The sequence below is a fragment of the Triturus cristatus genome, chromosome 3_2 (assembly GCF_964204655.1).
Source record: "Triturus cristatus chromosome 3_2, aTriCri1.1, whole genome shotgun sequence".
NCBI lineage: Eukaryota > Metazoa > Chordata > Amphibia > Caudata > Salamandridae > Triturus > Triturus cristatus.
Genome location: NC_140584.1, coordinates 87357692 through 87376698, shown reverse-complemented (window position 1 = coordinate 87376698; position 19007 = coordinate 87357692). Strand labels below are relative to the sequence as shown.

Below are 19007 nucleotides of genomic sequence, written 5' to 3'. Positions count from 1 at the left end.
TGAAGGTAGACCGCTTGTGGAGGCCTGTGTTTATTATCACCCCCACCTCCTCGATGTCTTTTGGGAAAATGAAAATTTGCAGTCCGATTATTCTGACAAACTCTGCTACTCCAATCCTCAGTTAAAAGATGTCATCCCCAGATGTTGAGACACAACCAAGCCCTTTGTTTATCACGTCTCTTTGGGTATCAGTCAATGCGTTATTACACTGGTTAATGATGTTAACCCTATCTTGTATCAGGTCCTGCTTGTCCCCAGTTGGGGTTCCTTGGTGTGTTTTTTCCACCCTGTTCGGTTTCTGTGTCCTTCCAGGATACTCTGCGATCTTTTTTTCTCCCTCTACCCCTTTCTCTGCCTCTGTCAAAAAATAAAATAAAAGAGGCGGTTGTTGCCATGGGAACCCATGTTAGGGTGGATATTGGTGGAACCCATATGTCTGGGGTCAACCAGAGGGATGTGAGGGGCATTGTACCCAATAGCATCCACTAACTATACTTTATAATATTTTTCTCCATACATAAGGTACCACCTGATAAAGGTAATCCTTGTAGTACACTAAGATATTTTGAGAATGTAACTGGATCCCCGAACCATTATCCAGAAGATTACTGCATCTTAAGAACTTCCTCAACAATTTTGAGGCTGAGTCTGTCCTGGTAGCACCATCTTACCAGGGTGGGATGTGGTGGTTGATGATGAAGAATGCCACATTGTGTCATCCAGTATCTTAAAATTTTAAAATTAGGTAACCATCTAGGATAAATAACGCTAGGGTAGCGAAAGGGAGAGGGGAGTAAAGAACCCCACTCTTTTTAGAAAAGCCTTGCTAGTCCTTTTGGAGTTGTGCCTTGTTCCAGTAAACCCAGTACATGAAATAGAATATGTGGAATCTGATATGATTCGTGCCTGTACCTCGAGCAAGTGAAGTCGTTTCAGGGTTGGTTTCACATGACCCTATTTCCACAAATTTGTGTTATACTGGTAGCATTGTTCTCTAATGAGTACTGCGTAGATTGCATTACAATTGCCTAGATGTGACACAACCAATGCTCTCTTTAGCTCTACTCAATTAATTGTTTTTATAAGCAGAAGGACTCTGATATAGTCACATATGTAGTCTTGCCCATTCTCGCGATTTGTGCAGCAAAAGATTGGCCTTTGCAAATCATTGTTCCCTTTTTCTTAATAATTTGCGCTTTTGTTTAATTGAAAGAACAGCAAGGTCAAAGCATGACTCCTTATTGTACTAGTTCTTGTAAAAAAAGACACAGAAAGAACCTGCACAGGAAACTTTTGAATCATTTCACTAGTAGTTTTTCAATTTTCGGATTTCTTTTTCACCTACTTTACGACATAGTTCACTAGTGGATTTTCTTATTTCCAATTTGAAAACACTTTCTTACTTTTGGGCTTTCATTTTTCTGTGAGTTTGTGCCAGAACAGTAGCCTGTTTATAAATCATGCCTATGTATTGTAATCGGTTGGGGAATAAACCTTGTTAACATACCAACTCCATTGATAAAAGTGACTATCTCTTTATCCACAAGGGATCATTGACTCACAGAAGAGTAAGGAACATTATTTGATCTTTCCTGCTCCAATATAATTGAGAAAAGGAAATAAAGGCTTTACCTCACTGTGAGTGAATGGCCTTCTACTCTTGTACAATGGGCACATTCATATAAGAATTAGTCCCCTTTTGGCCAGTGACTACTGCCCCAATGTATGTTTTTTTCATTTTAAAACAAAATATTATTTTACTTGGATAAACCGAATCAAGGCTGTCCAACCATTCATGTATATGCATGTACTTGCGAAGGTATCTTTGAATAGATTTTGTAAAACTTTTACAAAAAACATTTCAAGATGGCTGCACGTAAGTGCATATGCAAGCACATTGGCTGACCTTTTGGCTTTGCCAGTGCCTATTCCCATTTGTACTGTGGACCATGGACCTCGGTCTGCTAGCCTGGGTCTGGTGTCTAGTCTCAGCATTTGAAGGATTTTTGATGTGCTCCTAAGCACAAATCCCCTTTGTCTCTTGGCATGTGTTAAGGAGCCAGGACTTCGAAACTAGCCAAAATATGTATTAATATGCACAAGTCATTGTGCAACAGTAGTAAATATTGATCTAACTGGTCTAACTCCGTAATCCGAGACAAGAGTACATAATACGTTCGCGACACAAGGTCATAGAAAGAGTTCCGATCATTTAGTCCAAAGTTTGAGAACTTCTGGAACAAAGTCACGAAGTATGGATCAGATGATTATTGCCTTGTGAAGGTACGTCAGCATTGAGAGTCAGGTGACGCGAGTTGTATTCCTTAAGTAATTTTTTAAAGGCTGAAACAATATATTTAGAATCCATATGTACCGAACTATGTCCAATTACTGTCAGCAGAGAGACGCTAAAAGAGATGGTGTGAAATAAATGTAAAAACATAGAAGAGGTACAAAAGAGAACCAAGATGTGGGCATGTTAATGTTGAATTTTAGAGCACGTTAATACGAAAGGCGTCTTGGCGATACTGTCAATGTGTAAATAAGCAGAAAAGCATGATACGGTATTGTAAATTGCGATCAACTGTAATAGACCAAGAAGTGTAATTGCCAAAACAGAGAGATGAGGCAAAAGGGGAATTAATGTAGAAGAAGTTTAATCGCACCTCCGCTTTGTGTAGCTCAGGCTTCCTCGGTCACTTGAAGCCTCTTTCCTTACTGCACTCCTTTCATGTCCATCAGCTTACTGTTCTACAGACTTGGCAGTGGTGCCCCGCTCCCTCCATCTACAGTCTTGAAGTACCCTCCACCTTTAACACACTCTGACTGAGGTCATGATGCTCCCTCTACATTCTACTTTGGCTTTACACCACACCGGTGTCACACTACAGCTAGAATTTCCGCTCAGCCTCGCTTCAGAAACGTTGCTGGTGCCCTCTCTCTCCTGCGGAATGCATCCCACACATTGCGCAACCGTAGCCTCTATGGTGTGTCCAGATACAAATATTTTGAAATTACAAGTGTATGTTGGATGGTTCCTGTGACCTATGAATGTTGAAAACCCAGCACATCAGCAGTGCATTGAAGCTTTAGCATCTAAAATACAATTAAACCCGGGGTCGGTTCCTCTTCAGTAGAGGGGGTTGTTGATTGGATTTCTGCCAGGGAGTGGGTGTTTCATTTTTTAGCCCGGCTGAATCCATGCTTGTATCCCTTGTGAAGTAGTTCAGCGTCCTTGCTTCCTGTCAAGCCAATCGTGGACCAGACACCGGCACAGGCGTGGGCTTTCTTGAGCGTGCTTTGGTTTTCCTCCCTGTAAAAATAGCATTTTGTGTCCCTTGTTTAATTTTTTTTTATTTTGTCCTTGTCAAAATTACCCTAAACTAAGGAGAGGAAAGACTAGATGATGTTGCTTAAGCAAGTGAAATAATTGGTGCTAGAGCGTCAAAGTCCTGAAGAGTCCATCAGGAATCAGAAAGTATTGTATTCTGTTTCTCTTTCTGCACTGCAAGTGAAAACCTGCCGGGCACTTACACAGCAGAGCCAGGTGTCAGGGCCTGAGATGGTCTGAAAAGAGCCAGCCAATGACGGCCTCACATTGAACCAGCGCTTTAAATGGGCAGGTACTGTTCAGGACTAAGTACCTGCACTACTTTAATATCAAAGGGAGACTACCTGCACTTTTCAGCTCTGCTGCAATACATTTAATGGGAGAGTACCGGCACTTCTCAGGGGAAAATAGGTACTCGAACTAAAGAGTACCTTCTCTTCTGTATTTCCATTTAAAATACTGCATTGAACTAAACATCTGCATGTTCTTGTAGATCAGATGGATTCCTGCTATTGTGACGTATCCTGTAGAATACATCGTCTGTCTTTGCAGATGCCTGTTTGGAACTAATGGATCTGCCCACACAATTACCTCATGTAGGAATTTTGTGATCATCCCCCCTGTGATAGTGGAGAGATTACCGGATTTGGCCAAGATGAAATACTTTTCTCGCTCCCTCGCCATGCGTAGTGTTGTCATCAATTACGTTTGTTTCAGATGTTGCTTTGATGTTGTCGATGATCTCATACAACTTGTCATGAGTGATACAATATGTGAGGCATTAAGTAGTGCATGTCGGGGGCTGGAGTTATAGTTACTTCAGTTGATTATAACTCGTGAAATTCAGAGTTTTTTTTGTTTATATGTAATATTTCAACTGACAATCTCACCTAACTATAATATCACTTTAACCCTTGGTTTTTCAGTAAATTTCTGAGTTTTTTTCCAACGTCAAGTAATATGTTACTACCAAGGCTACTGGGATTATGCGATTCTGCTGCCACAGCGAATCCATAACTATTTAAAAAACCTGCATCCAGAGAATAGCATAGTTTGTGTCCCTGATTATTACCGTGCTAAACTATAACCTTACTCTAACCCTTGGTTTTTTCCCTGTCAATATCTAGGGTGTTTTTTTTACGAAAAGTAAGATTTTGTTACCATACCTATCTAGACCTGCCCCTCCTTTGCCCGAAGTACCCACAGATGGCTAACACCCCGCCGCACTAAGTCCTTGGCCTTGCGCACCATGTGGGTTTGCCACTGGCCCTGCACTCAGCCTCTCACGGATGGCCAACCCACTGCCGCAGACGGCCAAATGGCCATGCCTGGCAGCCAATGCGCCACTGCTTGCCGACCCTCCCTGCTGTGCAAAGACCTCTATAAAAGGCCATGGTGAGTCCCGGTGGATCCTATCGGCAGTTTTAATTTTTAATTTAAAACTTTGGCAACACTGCAGGTCCCACAAGGGATAGGGGGTTAGCGTGTCTTTACTTTAATCCTCTGTTACTTTTCTTTCTTTTTTTCCTTCAGGACTTGGGGACCAAGCCCCTGAGTCCTGTAATGGCGGCTGCTACTTTTTTCTCCGTTGTAGCCAGCCAACATTTTTCACGAGTTGCAATTTACTCTTATAAGTTCAAGAAATGTATGTGCAGTAATAAAAAAGTTGTTTAAGCAAGCAGTTATGGTTGCAAAAAAGAAATGTGAATTGCCATTTTGCGTCAATACTGAATACATAGCGACTTTTCGCACAGAGTAATGAACATCTTGTTCACTTTGCTTTAATAATCTCTGTTATTGGGACCACATGGTGCAAGACAGTGCTACTTGCTGTGTTTCAAACTGTATGAGCCACAATAATACAAGCTGAAAACAAGTTTACTTGTTGTCATGAAATATATGCCAGTAATTGGAAATACATCTCCCGTGCATACAGCATCTCAGCCTGCGTTAGCCTCCCGACAGCATATAACCAGTATGACACAAGAATTATTTCATGCTGAGAAATTGAGCTGCAGGAAGATCAGAATAAGCATGTATGCCCAAGGGTAATAATAATCATCATGTCATGCTTTCACTCCCACAGTGAAGATGTGTGTAAGCGAGGATTCACTGTTATTATTGACATGCGAGGATCCAAATGGGACTTGATCAAACCTCTGCTGAAGACCCTCCAGGAAGCGTTCCCCGCCGAAATCCACGTTGCACTGATAATCAAGCCGGACAACTTCTGGCAGAAGCAGAAGACTAACTTTGGCAGCTCCAAATTTATTTTTGAGGTAAGATTCTGTGCCTTTTTACTGTTGTCAAGACCTTTACATTTAACATTGTGGTGCCGCCCCCACCCCCCTGTGTGCCTGGGTAGGTTAGGTGTCTTCATAGCGCCCTGGACGTAAACCTAAGGAATCGTCATGTGTCCTAATTCAGCAGAGGATTCTGTCTACGACATCAATAAACACCAAAGTTATTTAAGGTCTTTGCTGCTGCTCATGAAGTGAAGAAGAATAAAGAAGGATTTGGAGGGTTTTGTAGACGGATCAAGACATGTTACTGCATTTTACTGTCTGCGGGCATAACTGGTACAAGACAGTGTACACAAATTCTCAGCCGTTTCTTCAGAATCCTCAATTTGTTCCTTAATTTCACTGAAGAGTTTAGCAAAAATGTGATCAGTCTCTCCCAGTTCGCATCCCTTGTGGTGCACAGCCCCGTCTCAACACAAACCATGCCTGTGTAGATGTGATAGTGCCATCTTGTGCGTTTGTTTGTTATATTATTTAAATCTGTATACAGTCCATCAAATTACTGAAGGAACATCTTCCCAGCAGGCGTCAAGGCCTCTCCCAGTGCACTACAGCTCGTGGTATTTCATTGAAGACGAGCCGTGGTTCTTGGTTTAGGCTTAAATTCATTGGCACCGACAATTATAGGAGAACAGGCCTCACTATCAGAACACTGGTAAAAAGGTGTAGTAATAATATTGTAACAACATATAACAGAATTAACATAATCTGAGGCTGCATTAATATTAGCAGGATTTATTTAAGTGTTGTCATCACGTCTTCATCATGTTGTATCTGCTCCCAAGTGTATTTGATGGTTTCGGTCCACAATGGTATAGGCTATAACCTGCAAAAAGTTCAACCCTTACGCACGAGCCGTGCCACAAAAACAGGCTGTAGGCTACCACATGGTGTTTATCAAAGTATTTTAGCAAAGGAAAACCTCGCCTACTGTTCCAATGATACAAGAAAATGTTCTTCCACTGCATAAGTCCTTTTCAGGGAATGTACTTCCTTTCCACTTTCAATTAGACTGCAATACGTCATCCTGTTTAAGCACTCCTTGACATTTCACCTGTTCAAGAAAAACCTTGAGGTATGATTTGGTGAAGTGACCTTGCCACTCTTGAAAGTACGCTCCGATCCATTATGATAGATTAACCACGTTCTTAGAGTAACACCTTCTTAGAGGGATGTACACTGTGTGCTATGTCTTTGAACTTTTGATGCATGCCATTTACTTAAAATTGTTATCTTGTATCTCGTAAGCTGTGTTCAGTTTTGTAACCCAAATAATCTGTTTTTTCATTGTATTGTGAGCTGTAAAATTGTGAGGTGCTCTAGTGCCCTCTGTGAGTTTTTTTCCCTTATCAACATAAACTTCAGGAGTATAAAAATACACAAAAATAAAATATGTTGTTGGATTAGGGATGGTCACTGGATATCGGGCCATTGTACACAGTATGTCAAGAGTATTCTCCCATTATGATTAATGCGACATATCAGGTGACAAAAACATAATATCCACCTCGTCGACCTAACTACTACATCCCAATGTCAGTCTAGGTAAGTAAACGTGGAGTTAAGTACAGCAAATACATACTTAACTTGATGATGTAGCGGATGCTATAGTTTTGTAGGTCGATATTGTCAATCTTTCTAAAATTGCACACAGTCGTGTCAAGGTCTTGAAATGTATCCCTCTCCCCGAAACTCATCCTCCTACCTTTGATCCTAAAGTCATAGCACCAAAAAGCTGCTCTGATCATGGAAATGGTCCCCATAGTTTCAATAAAAGGCTGGGAGTTAATACATATCATGAGGTAAAAGCACGCTGCAACTGTCTGTTTTATCTAAATCCTACCCCAAACCTTGCTGTGCAGCCTCTCCACAGCCCACCCTGTTATTACACACTTCTTTTCTCTATTGTGTGACTCCCTTTCCAAGGCTCCCTGAGACTCCCCGAGACTCCCCAGTGTTAAAAACATCATTATTCTAATTTAAACAAGTCATATGTATGTACCACACATACACTAGCTACAGTCAGTCCTAATATACATCAGATAAAAATCACATCCAAAAGTAAAAAGTGGCAAATTCAAAAAAGAGGATAACATTTACACGTTGGTGCCTCAAATATATGTACTTCCAACTAAATCTCATACTTTAAATGTTGTTGATGAACATCCTATGGCAGCCATATATATTTGTAGGATCGTTCAATTAGGATTTCCAATACCTGCAATTTATCGATACATTACGTTTTTAGATCACTGGCCGTCAACTGTTAATGCCAAATACTACTACCAATGTATCTCTATTAAAAATGTCAGTAGGCGCTTTGATATTTCATCATATTCCAATTAATGAACTCTGGCTGGTCACATTGAGGCCACGGGGTCGAGTTTGCCACTGAGTAATTGCCGCACTAGGTCATCCCATGCTGAGGCTTCCCCAAGTGAATCCCTCCTGCGTTCTGTTAGATGTTATTTCAGCCTCTGTCTTTCCAACATTACAATCTAGGTGCCTCATTAGATCATCCAGACATAGCTAGTAGGCCTTTATCCACAATCTGATAGAGACATCTAGCCACAGATTCCTTACCTTTGAACTTCCAGGCGTCAGGCTGGATCTGGAAGATTTTTGATTACCCCCGCGCCAGTAGATTGCGTCTGACGTCAGTTCTTTTCTTTCCTCACCAGCCATCGCAGATTTGTGAAAGAGAGCTACTCCCTGTAAATTTTTGAGACTTTTTGGGACTTTTTATCAACTCCTTTTGGTGTGTTAGGAATGTCTAGCAAGAAGACCTCGGGTTCAAGCGGTGCGGCGCCTGTTACTGCGCCATGTCGGTCACGGACCACCACCTAGTATGTCTCTGGTGCCTAGAGCGTGACCATGACACAAAATCATGCTCCTCCTGCCGGGCCGTGGGGCTTTGAGGGAGCGGTCCCTAAAGCTGATCTCGGCCTGGTGTACGGTGCCACAAGGCCGCCTTGTTAATTCCGTTCCCGGTCGAGAGGTAGGTCCAAGCACCACTCTGGTGAGGTGGAGTCCCGTTCCTCGAAGTTGTTGTGGTCAGCTAAGAGGCACCACAACAAGTCGAAGCATACTTTGACTTCGCCCTGCCTGTCGCACAACGACACGGAGGAACCTCGGCTTTCAAGGCCCAGCTCCACGGAGTGGGTGCCTAGGTCGGCTCTGTGTTTCCCTCCCTTTCCGGGGCCAGGAGCGACCTCCTGGCCAACTAAAAGAATTTTATGATGCCACGTTTGCCATATTCAGTAGGCCTGAACCTGCCGGTGTACCCTCGGCCCCTCAGATTCAGAAGTAGACCCTGCGGGTTCCAAACATTCGGCTCTGGCCCCTAAGCCTCAGCCGCCTAATGTACCCATTCCTGGGTCCGGACTAGTGTCGGTTGTCCCACCAGCGGCACCTCCTCAATCATCATTCCATACGACACAGAGCCGGTCGGGCGTCCATTGACGCCCAGACCAGCGCCGACGAAGCCGTACGGCTCCATGCCGTTTTACCTGCCCTATTCTGAAGGGTTATGAATGGATGATGAGGATTGGGAGGGGCAGCAGGATCCCTTGGAAATCCCGCAACCTCAAGATCTGGACTGGTATGAGGAACTGGGTGATGCCCGTGGCCTGGACACCTCCCCGGATTCTGGCATGCTGTCCCCCCTAACCTGGCTATGGAGGAGGGAGCTTAATTTGCAATGGTTGTGCGTAGGGCTGTGGAGGTCTTGGAAAAGCAGCTTCCTATGGTGGCAGTCAAGACAAAAGTCTTGGCAGAGGTCCTGCGGCCTTGCTGCCTTTCAAGGTGGCTTTGATGGATGTTCTACTGGACACCTGTTCCAAGCCCAGCACAGGGGCTCATGTGAACAGAATGATCGCCCGCCGTCCTCGCCCTGCACCGGGCAACCCAGCTTTCCTCACAGCCCACAACGCTTGGTGGTCCAAGTTTCCACTTCCCGTGGTGCGTTCCCTTCTGCATGCACGGACAGGAAATTCAAAAGACTGGAATGTTTCGGGAGGAAAATGTTCTCATCAGTCTAGCATTGCGGTCGGTGAACACAGCATGCCTTATGGACCATTATTCCTATTCGATATGGGATATAGTTAGGCATTTGCTGTCCAGAGTCTCTGAGTAGGACCGGATTCTGCTCTCCCAAGCAATTCACACGAGAGAGATGCAGCGAGGATAATCATCTGCTGTGGCTTGGACACAACAGACTCGCTAGGCAGACTGATTTCTGTCTGAAGACGTATGGATTTTCAGGGGATGTCCAGGGCAATCTTATGGACATGCCCTTTGATGGCTCCAGTCTCTTTGGAGACAAAGCAGATGCAGCGCTTGAGCATTTTAAGGACTCACGGGCTACGGACAAATCTTCAGGCCTCACCACAACATCCCTCCCTGTGCCTGTTTATCGCTCCTTTCGTGGCTCTGGAAGGGGCTTTCAACTGTGCCAACCCTACTCCAGCCAGAGTGTCCCGCAAGTTAAGCAACTTCTGCGAGGCCGTGGAAGTTGTTCACCCTGACCCCGAGGTTCAGATAGCCAGAAGTCGAGCCAAGCCACAATCCCCTACTCCACTGCGAAACCTTCCTATTCCTATCCCCTCGGATCATACATGTCCAGTTGGTGGCAGAATACGCCATTTTCTGCACCACTAGCGGGACATCACCTTGGATAGTTGAGTGTTGCAAATAGTCCGAAGGGGCTATTTTCTGCTTCAAGACTATGCCTTCATCAATGCCTCCAGCTCACGATCGGCTGATCGAGGATCACCTTGCCCTACTCCGCTAGAAAATCAAGACTCTTTGCCAAGGGAGCTATTGAGAGGGTTCTTGTGCCAGAAATAGGCTGTGGTTGTTATTCCCACTATTTTCTGGTTTCAAATAAGGGCGGAGGCCATTGTCCTATCCTCAACCTCAGAGCCCTAAACTACTTCCTCAAAAAGGAGAAGTTCAAGATGCTCACACTGGCTCAGGTCCTATCTGCCCTGGTTCCGGTAGACTGTTTGGAAGCGCTGGACTTGCAAGACGCCTATATGTATATCCCTTTCTTGCCTGCAGTTTGTTTGCCGTATTCCCTTTTTGGCCTCTCGAGTGCCCCTCGGGTGTTAACAAAGGTGATGGTGGTGGTCGCAGCCCATCTGCAAAGATCAGGGGCTCCAGTCTTCCCCCATTTCGATGACTGGTTGTTGAAGGCGGGCTCGTTCCAGGCAGTCATCTCCCCCTCCAGACTATGGCGAACCTCCTGCACTCGCCAGGCTTCACTATAAACATGCCGAAGTCACACCTGACTTCCCTCTCAGACTCTCCCTTTCATCGGAGCGATTCTGGGCATGGGGCAGTTTGGGGCTTATCCTCCCGAGCAGCGGGTCCAGGATATTCAGGCTATGATACCATTTCAGCCTCTATCCTGGAGTTCGGAGAGAATGACTCTGAGGCTGTTGGGCCTCATGGCCTCCTGCATCCTGCTTGTGGACCATGCCAGATGGCATATGCCGGCTTTGCAGTGCAACCTGAAGTTCCAATGTGCACAGCGTCTGGCAAATCTCACCGACCTGGTTCAGATATCGGAGGGCATTGCGAAAGACCTGCAGTGGTGGCTTACAAACCGCGATTGAGTCAGAGGCAGACCCCTCTCCCTCCCCCACCCACATCTCACAGTAATGACAGATGTCTCTTCTGGGATGGGGCGGCCATCTGGGAGAGGTGGAGATCAGAGGACTATGGTCTGCGGCAGAAGCCAGGCTCCTTATCAACCTGTTGGAGCTTCGGTGATTCGATTGGCGCTGAAAGCCTTTTTACTGTCCGTCAAGGGAAGGCTAGTTCAGGTGTTAACGGACACTACCAGCAGTGGTCCGTTCAGGTAAGAGCGGTGGGGTGGGACGGAGGGATGTGGACAGACGACTGAATAGAAGCTATTTATTAATTTATTTAATTTCCCTATTCTGTCGACCCACCCCACCCCCCCCCAAAACTTTGCCGCCCTACCATGCTGATCTGCACGGACCGCCACTGAACACTATCACCATGTGGTACTGCAACAGACAGAAAGGTGTGGGGTCATTGACTCTCTCAAGATACCCCGCGTCTCTGGACTTGGCTTGAACAATAAGGCATTTCCCTGGTGGTTCAACATCTGGCCGGTTCAGTGAACTCTAGAGCGGATTAACTCAGCTGCCGGTGCCTTGCGGATCACGAGTGGCGCCTCCATCCGGAGATGGTACAAGGACTCTTTTAGTGGTGGGGAGAGCCTTGGTTAGATCTGTTCGCCTCTGAAAAGAATGCACAATGTCAGCAGTTTAGCTTGTTGGAGTTTCCATTGCAGCTCTTGCTCTGTTATTGTTATTGTGGAGCTCAGGCCACTTTTAAACTGTTTTTTTTAAACTCACATCCAGTATCACCCCCTGTTTTTGTCTCCACTTCTCTTTATCCCTACTCTAGGTACTATTGACCTTACATTCAGATAAATAATATTCTGACTAAATGCCTTAGAAATAGGACTTCACCCATTTCCTACATCGATTTCTAGGTCCTGAAGAAATCCCCCCGATCCCTCAAGGGCACCCAAAGGGGCTGAAACATGTCGACCATCTATCTGGACTATTGAGTGCAGTGGACTCATAAATAGGTCCTCTTTGCACAACACTGTTTTTAAACTTTCCCCATGCACCGAACCGAATAAAGTTACAGTTTTGGTAGTATGAGGCTCACATTTTAACCAACTCACCCCACTTGAGCGCTTCCACTTGTCACCCATTACTGATCACTACTAAAATAACCAGTAGTTCCCTCCAAGTTGAGGAAGTATACAAAAAAGAGACCCAAAGATGATGCTGTCACATATCTGATACAGGCGGAGAATCAAGATAAACCGCCCAACGACCTGTCCACGTGAATGAGGGTTTTTTTATAAGTAATGACGTTAAGAACACCCGGACCCTGGTTGCAGGTACAAGTGATCCATTCCCCATTGATTTTGACTGATTATAAGGAAGCTGAATAGATCATAGCTCCTTCTACCTCCCCCCACCCTTGATTTAAATATTTTAAATTTACCAGTCAACAATTTAAATAAACCAATTTTATTACACAAAACGAAACATTAACAGCTATTAATGTTATTAAACAAAAATTAATTGGAAACAATTTAGGAAACTTATGATTGTAATTTTCTTTCAAAATCAAATCAATATTATTTTGATCCATTGTCGCAGGGCCCTCAAAGGAGTGGGGCCCATAGGCCGGTGCCTACCTTGCATTTTTGGTAATTGTGCTTCCGTGTTCCGCGAGGGCCTCTAACAAGGGGGTGGGCCTTTAATGGGCGTTATAGCCCATTAAAGGCCCATAACAGCGAAACAACCTAATTGAGAAAACAAAGGCATGGGAGACCGAGGAGGTTGAAATCTCCCGCGGCTCTGAAGCCTTTTTTTCACAGTTCTTGCTGTGAATGTTCAGCTGTTCACAGCAGCATGCAGGGCTATGGCTGATAACTGTTGATCGTTCACAGCAAGAGCTGTGAAGGCAGCTTGTCAGAAATCTGCCCCTGGTTCTCCCCGCCTTGGCAATACTTCTTTTTTATAGTTCAACCAGGCCAGGCAGACCCAGGAGCTGAGTAACATATACCCCTCCTTCCTTCTGAAGCCCCAATGACACTGAACTAAAGGAGGAGGAAAGGGTGAAGGCTCTGTGTGTTCTCATGCCTGGCCTCTGCCTTTAGCTTTTCCCCGCCCAATCCATATATTTTTGAGACGAAGGGTAAAGAGAAAAGCGAGAGCAGTGGGCCCATGCCAGTCTTCAATGAAGCTCTCAACATTCCAATATTGTAATAAAGATGGGACAACAATATAGTCTAAACTACGTACAAAAGAGAAATGTTTCTACTATACATAACTTGAAGTCTTGTATTTAAAGGTGCTGTCAATCGCGATGATGAAGGAAAAAGAAGCACTGTAAAATAAAATGATTGACTAGGATTACACTATTTCCTCAAGTGAGCTGAGAAAGTACAGATTGATCACCGGTTTCGCAAAGCTCAGCCACCAGACTGTCATGGCAAAGGTCGCAGTGAGCAAGCTATTTGCATTTTGAATGACACCTGGACAGAGAGCAGCGTTCAGACGGGCTGTTTAGTTCCTCACTATCTTCCCATCTGTATAAAGACCTTGGTGGTCCAGAGCTGGGCAGGCACTTAGTAGCAGGATATCTGGGGAGTTGGAGAGCGCGATTGAACAATGAGGTATAGGCATGGGTTCAGGACAGGTAGAAGCCATTTGAAGGATTGGCTTGTTTTAGGCTTAAGGGTCCAAGATGACCTCGAGCCCGAGTCAGTGACTCATCCACCTCTTGTTGGCACTACACAGAACAGAGGCACTAAGTAAATGAGGACAGAATGTAAAGAAAACAACCATCCGTTTGGTTCTGGTGTGTTTCAGAAAGAGGTCATGTATTGCTTTCATTTTAAAATTCTGCTGTCGTTTGAAACCCAGATTGGAAAAACATGGTACATCATGCCTAGATTTGGGCGAAATTAATGTCAGAGGCTGGTTAAGACGAGAAAGGAGAAATAAAAGGCACTGTAACCTCAAACAGCATACAGAAACATATTTGTACCCATGAAAACAAATGCAGTCATTAAATGATCATTAGTGACTGTCCTACTAGCCATTAACATCTGACAGTGAAATATTGCTGCTGGGTCTGCAGGCTGGGTATTATCATGAACCCGTGAGCACTACCAATACCCTCTTCATGCCGCAGCCTGAGCTTATGCTCTGCTAGAGAAAAAAAGAGCACATCATTGCAGTGTGGTGACCATTGATCAAGATCTCAGTAAGATGCATATTGTAATGCAGACGGCGGCCATTGATGAAATATGTAGTGTGATCATTAGAATATGCAGTAGGTCGAATATGACAGTTTTTGTTGCTCTTCCATGTTTACCATTGTGTTTCTTTGTGTGATTCCATCCTGGAGCTTCTAAATAAATGTTTTTTGTGCCCTTTGATTTGTATTTAGACCAGTATGGTGTCCGTCGAAGGCCTTGCAAAGCTGGTGGATCCTTCTCAGCTGACGGATGAATTTGAGGGGTCCTTGGACTACAACCACGACGAATGGATTGACCTGCGGGTGGCGCTGGAGGAGTTCTTCAACAGCGCCATCCATCTGTTATCCAGATTGGAAGATCTTCAGGAGATGTTGGCCAGGAAAGAGTTTCCAGTTGATGTGGAGGGCTCACGGAGGCTTATCGATGAACACACGCAGCTGAAAAAGAAGGTGCTCAAGGCTCCTGTGGAGGAGCTGGACCGTGAAGGCCAGAGGCTGTTACAGTGTATCCGGTGTGGTGATGGCTTCTCTGGTAGGAACTGCATCCCCGGAAGTACGGACTTCCAGAGTCTGGTGCCAAAGATCACCAGTCTTTTGGACAAACTTCACTCCACGCGGCAGCATTTGCATCAGATGTGGCACGTGCGCAAGCTGAAGCTGGATCAGTGTTTCCAACTCCGGCTCTTCGAGCAAGACGCAGAGAAGGTAAGCTGGCCTGCTTGTCGGTTGCTAGGAGACGATGACGGGGGGGGGGCAGCTGCCATTTTCCCATTATTAGCAACGCTCAGATCTCATCTACATTGCAAATCCCGTGTTTGGAGCAGATGTGCTTTATGGGGCTCTTAAGAGCATGTCGGTGAATGGATTGTTGAGGGTAGCAAACGTAATGAGAGCCAAAAATAGTCTGCCTTTCCAGTGACTACAGGGGATGCACATCCATGCATCTGACAGACGGGGGGAGTAAGCTCGCTCTTAACACATTAAGCTCAGACACAAGGCAGTACTTGCACTTCCTCTGTATTTGGGTTGACCGTCCGCGGCACTGTATTGTTGTTGGGTAGAAGAGAATTACGAGATCAACCTGAGTTTGTGTTCTTCGACAGACATATTTGCTATAGGATGCTCCTCCCATGTTCATTCCAATAAAGATCCTTTACGTTAATATCTAGCAACTTTAGCGTTTGATGAAAGCAATGATCGATTTTATAATGAGTGGACCATGAGGTACTTGTGTCTCAGTCAAGAGAAGAGCAGGTTGGTCACCCACTTTTTTTTAGATTCCATCTTGTCAGTACTAACATGCAGTTTTTGCTTATTAGAGTAACTGCCTTTAAGAACTCTTAAACTGTGCTTTAGATATGCTAAACCGATTTGAAAATCAAGAGTTTTGCCTAGAAACGGCAAGTTGCCGATTTTAAACAAGTACATTATTTCGTTTTCATTTAAGTATTTGTTATGCAGGAATCATCCTCCTTTTAATATATGCTGTATGTTATCACGGGAGATTGAAAAGGAGTGGATGCACTTTCTTTCACTGGTTACTAGCTAGTCTCATGTTCAAAGCGACATTTCTCATTTCTGATTAATCTCACCTGTCTACTCCTCACTCTGAATACTGAAATGTTGGATATATGTGGAGTCAACAGGAGGACCACCTTAAAATGTTCTCAGCCATTTGGATTTTAGGAGGAATAGAGAGGAGAAATGCATAAAAGCAGCTAGCACAAGGTGTCAGAATTGGAATTGTTCTTACTAAAGAGTACAGTGCAGAAAATAAAATAGATTGTCTTCTCGTTCCAATAATGTTCACAGCTTATTTTTTCACAAATATGTTTTAAAGCACCAATTTTTTTAATGTTGAAGATTGCCATCTGCAATAGCAACATTTGAAAATTACTCTGGACAATCGGACAGTTATACAGAGCCATGCTAACAGCAGCTTTTTATCGAGATGTTCTAGCTAATTATTGGAATTTCATCGGCTTCATAAAATCAACTTTCTACCTATCTGTGTCTGTTGTGGGTTGCCCAACAAATCTTATTGATTGCCAGTCTCATGTGGGATTTCCAGGAAGTCTCCATGGAATTCTTCCGTAGAGTCAATTTGAACTTGGAACTATTTCCACCGCCCGTGAATAAACTAGAAATCTGGCAGGTATCTGGTGATTGTGGTCCAAATTGAACTTGCTGCTGGAGTGAAAGCAGGTAAGTGAATTGAAGTTCCCACAAATGGCTTCACTGAGATGACGGATGTAGTGAGGTGGGAACGAGCAGGAATAGCATCGCTAAGTAAGTAGGTAGGAATAAAGGTATGGCAGATGCTTCCATGGGAGTTTGTTCAGGGTTCCCCCTAACCCCTCGGTGTTGAATAAGTGTAGGTTGAGTGCTCCTTACCACAGGGCTCTCAGAACCTCTGTGACGCCATAGGACAATATGAATTAGCAATGGGAGCAATATTGTCACCAAACTATGCCATAAATAATACATATTGCGTTATACACCTTGTACCGTAGAAACACTAGGTACTGAGGGATTTAAATGAATAACTCTTGGCTTTTGGTACCTATTGTATTAAAGATTAGATCAGGCAAATACACAATAACTATCTACATCACAGGCCTGCCAACTTTCAGTTAAATCTCACTGTGTGAGAGTAGGTGGGGCCTCAAAGGGGCGGGGTATGTTGACGTGGCGGGAATTTAAGCCCCTTGCTTTTAGGAGGCATGAGTGGGCTCTGTCTTGGAGGGGGGCGGGGTCTTTATGCTGAAAACTGACCTTTCACCACCACACCCAAACCAAAAGCTCCAAAGGCTGCTGCCAATGTCTTAGAAAGTTTGCAAAATCCCTCATGGACATCCGCAATTCCCAGCCTTCACAAATGAGCTTGAAATCCACACTGCACAGGGGTTTCCAGCTCATGCTAACGCCCACCCTGTGATATCGGCAGAAGACCGAGTTAGCAGCCATGGACTGCGTGTTTTTGTAGGTCTGAAATAATCACAATTTGGCCCGGTGCACTCGAACCTCCCCAGGAACGCACTGTTAAATGTTACCCTGAGAGGTGACCAGAGTAACAGGGTTACATGCCTTAACAGTGGCAACAGACAGAAGAAGTAAAAAGTCTACACAGAGGTCGGTTTTGCTGAAACAGCCTGGGCCCGTCCTGTTGACAGGTGTTAATACGGGGGACAGATATGAAGATTGGAGAGTTTGCAACCACAAGTTGGAAAGAAAGGTTTGAGGCAGAGAAGATGATATTCCGGATGCAGCCATGAACACAAGAACAAACAATGTAGACCTTTAGTCTGAAAAGGTGGCAAAATTCCAAACAATGTTTTGCGCCAAAGCAGTAGTCCGCCAGTCTCTGGGGTGCAGGCATTTCTTCTAGCACAAATGGTCTTTTCTCTTCTAGGGTCTGATGGTTAATGGTCACTCTCAAGGTTCTCCTTGGAAAGCAGAGTGAAATGAGAACATTCTTCGAGCCAGTGATGTTCTGCACTGGATGTAGGCTGGGTTTGCTGGGAAACATGCACAGTAGGCAGACATTAGAGGAGTATAGTGAGTGAGCTCAACGTTTCTAAGCTGAAGAGAGCATGGACAGTTGTACATCGGAATCTAACGAAGGTGTCGACCTCCCTAGGTACCTATCACACTTTCTGGGCTGGCATCTGGAGGGGTTGTCCCCAGGCCAACAGAGATGCAAGCAACAAAGTAGCCCACCCATCATCCCTTGCGGCACCTGAGTTATTTATGGGTGCTTAAATGATGGAAAGTCCCCAGGCAAAAGTGCACCACCTGTCTACTAAGGTTCATCTCTATCTGAGAGAGCACCCTACGTGGCTCCATTAATCCGTGATGATTAATGTGTCCTTTCTGTGGCCGTAAGGTCACATTGTTAAGGCATAGCTTGGATCTAGCCCTTACTCAGATCAGTGTCAGAAGCATATGTCCCCTTTGCTCTTGGAATGACCCCGACTGCTAAATTGGACCCATCCTCTGCGTATGTCAACCTGAGCAGCACGGGAGAACAGAGTACCCTTTTCCAGTACAGGGCTAATCAATGGACTCCTCATAGCCGCTCACATACCACAATCTGGTAGGAGTAACACTTTCTGCCTCTATGCCCTCCTCTAGGACCAATGGGCTACATTGAATTCAGTTCCTTGGTTGGCCAATACAGGAGAGTTTCCACAGGTCCTGATGGTAACTCGGGAATCTGGAGAGATGCTCTGACGGGCAAGGAGGACTCGCCCTCTCAGAAAACAATAGCTTCTTTGCCCACCACAGAAGCCACTCCTGAAGGGCATATCCCAGCACATGTATTAAAATATTTCTGTACCCTTTACAATAATTATCTATTTATTTAGAAGTTGCCCTTCCTGTAAGATAGCTGACGCTTTATGTACAGCTAGGTTTACTATTACCTGATTTAATCGCACTAGTTTTGTCAGTATCACAAGGATTAAAGACTGTTTTCACCCTGCTTGGATTTGAATATATGATGATCTGCTGCAGGGGTGGTTGCCCGATCTCTCCGTAGGCTCTGAACA

General features: G+C 44.7%; 1 protein-coding gene across 8 annotated transcripts in view; it reads left to right on the top strand.

Annotated features, from left to right (window-relative positions):
• The window catches only part of KALRN (kalirin RhoGEF kinase), a 1569312-nt gene that overhangs the window by 474618 nt on the left and 1075687 nt on the right, over window positions 1-19007 (top strand). For all 8 annotated transcript variants that reach the window (XM_085647304.1, XM_085647302.1, XM_085647305.1 and 5 more), the window contains exons 4-5: window positions 5418-5610; window positions 14650-15162. In XM_085647304.1, coding sequence (XP_085503430.1) covers window positions 5418-5610; window positions 14650-15162 — 706 coding nt within the window. The remainder of the gene's footprint in view (window positions 1-5417; window positions 5611-14649; window positions 15163-19007) is intronic.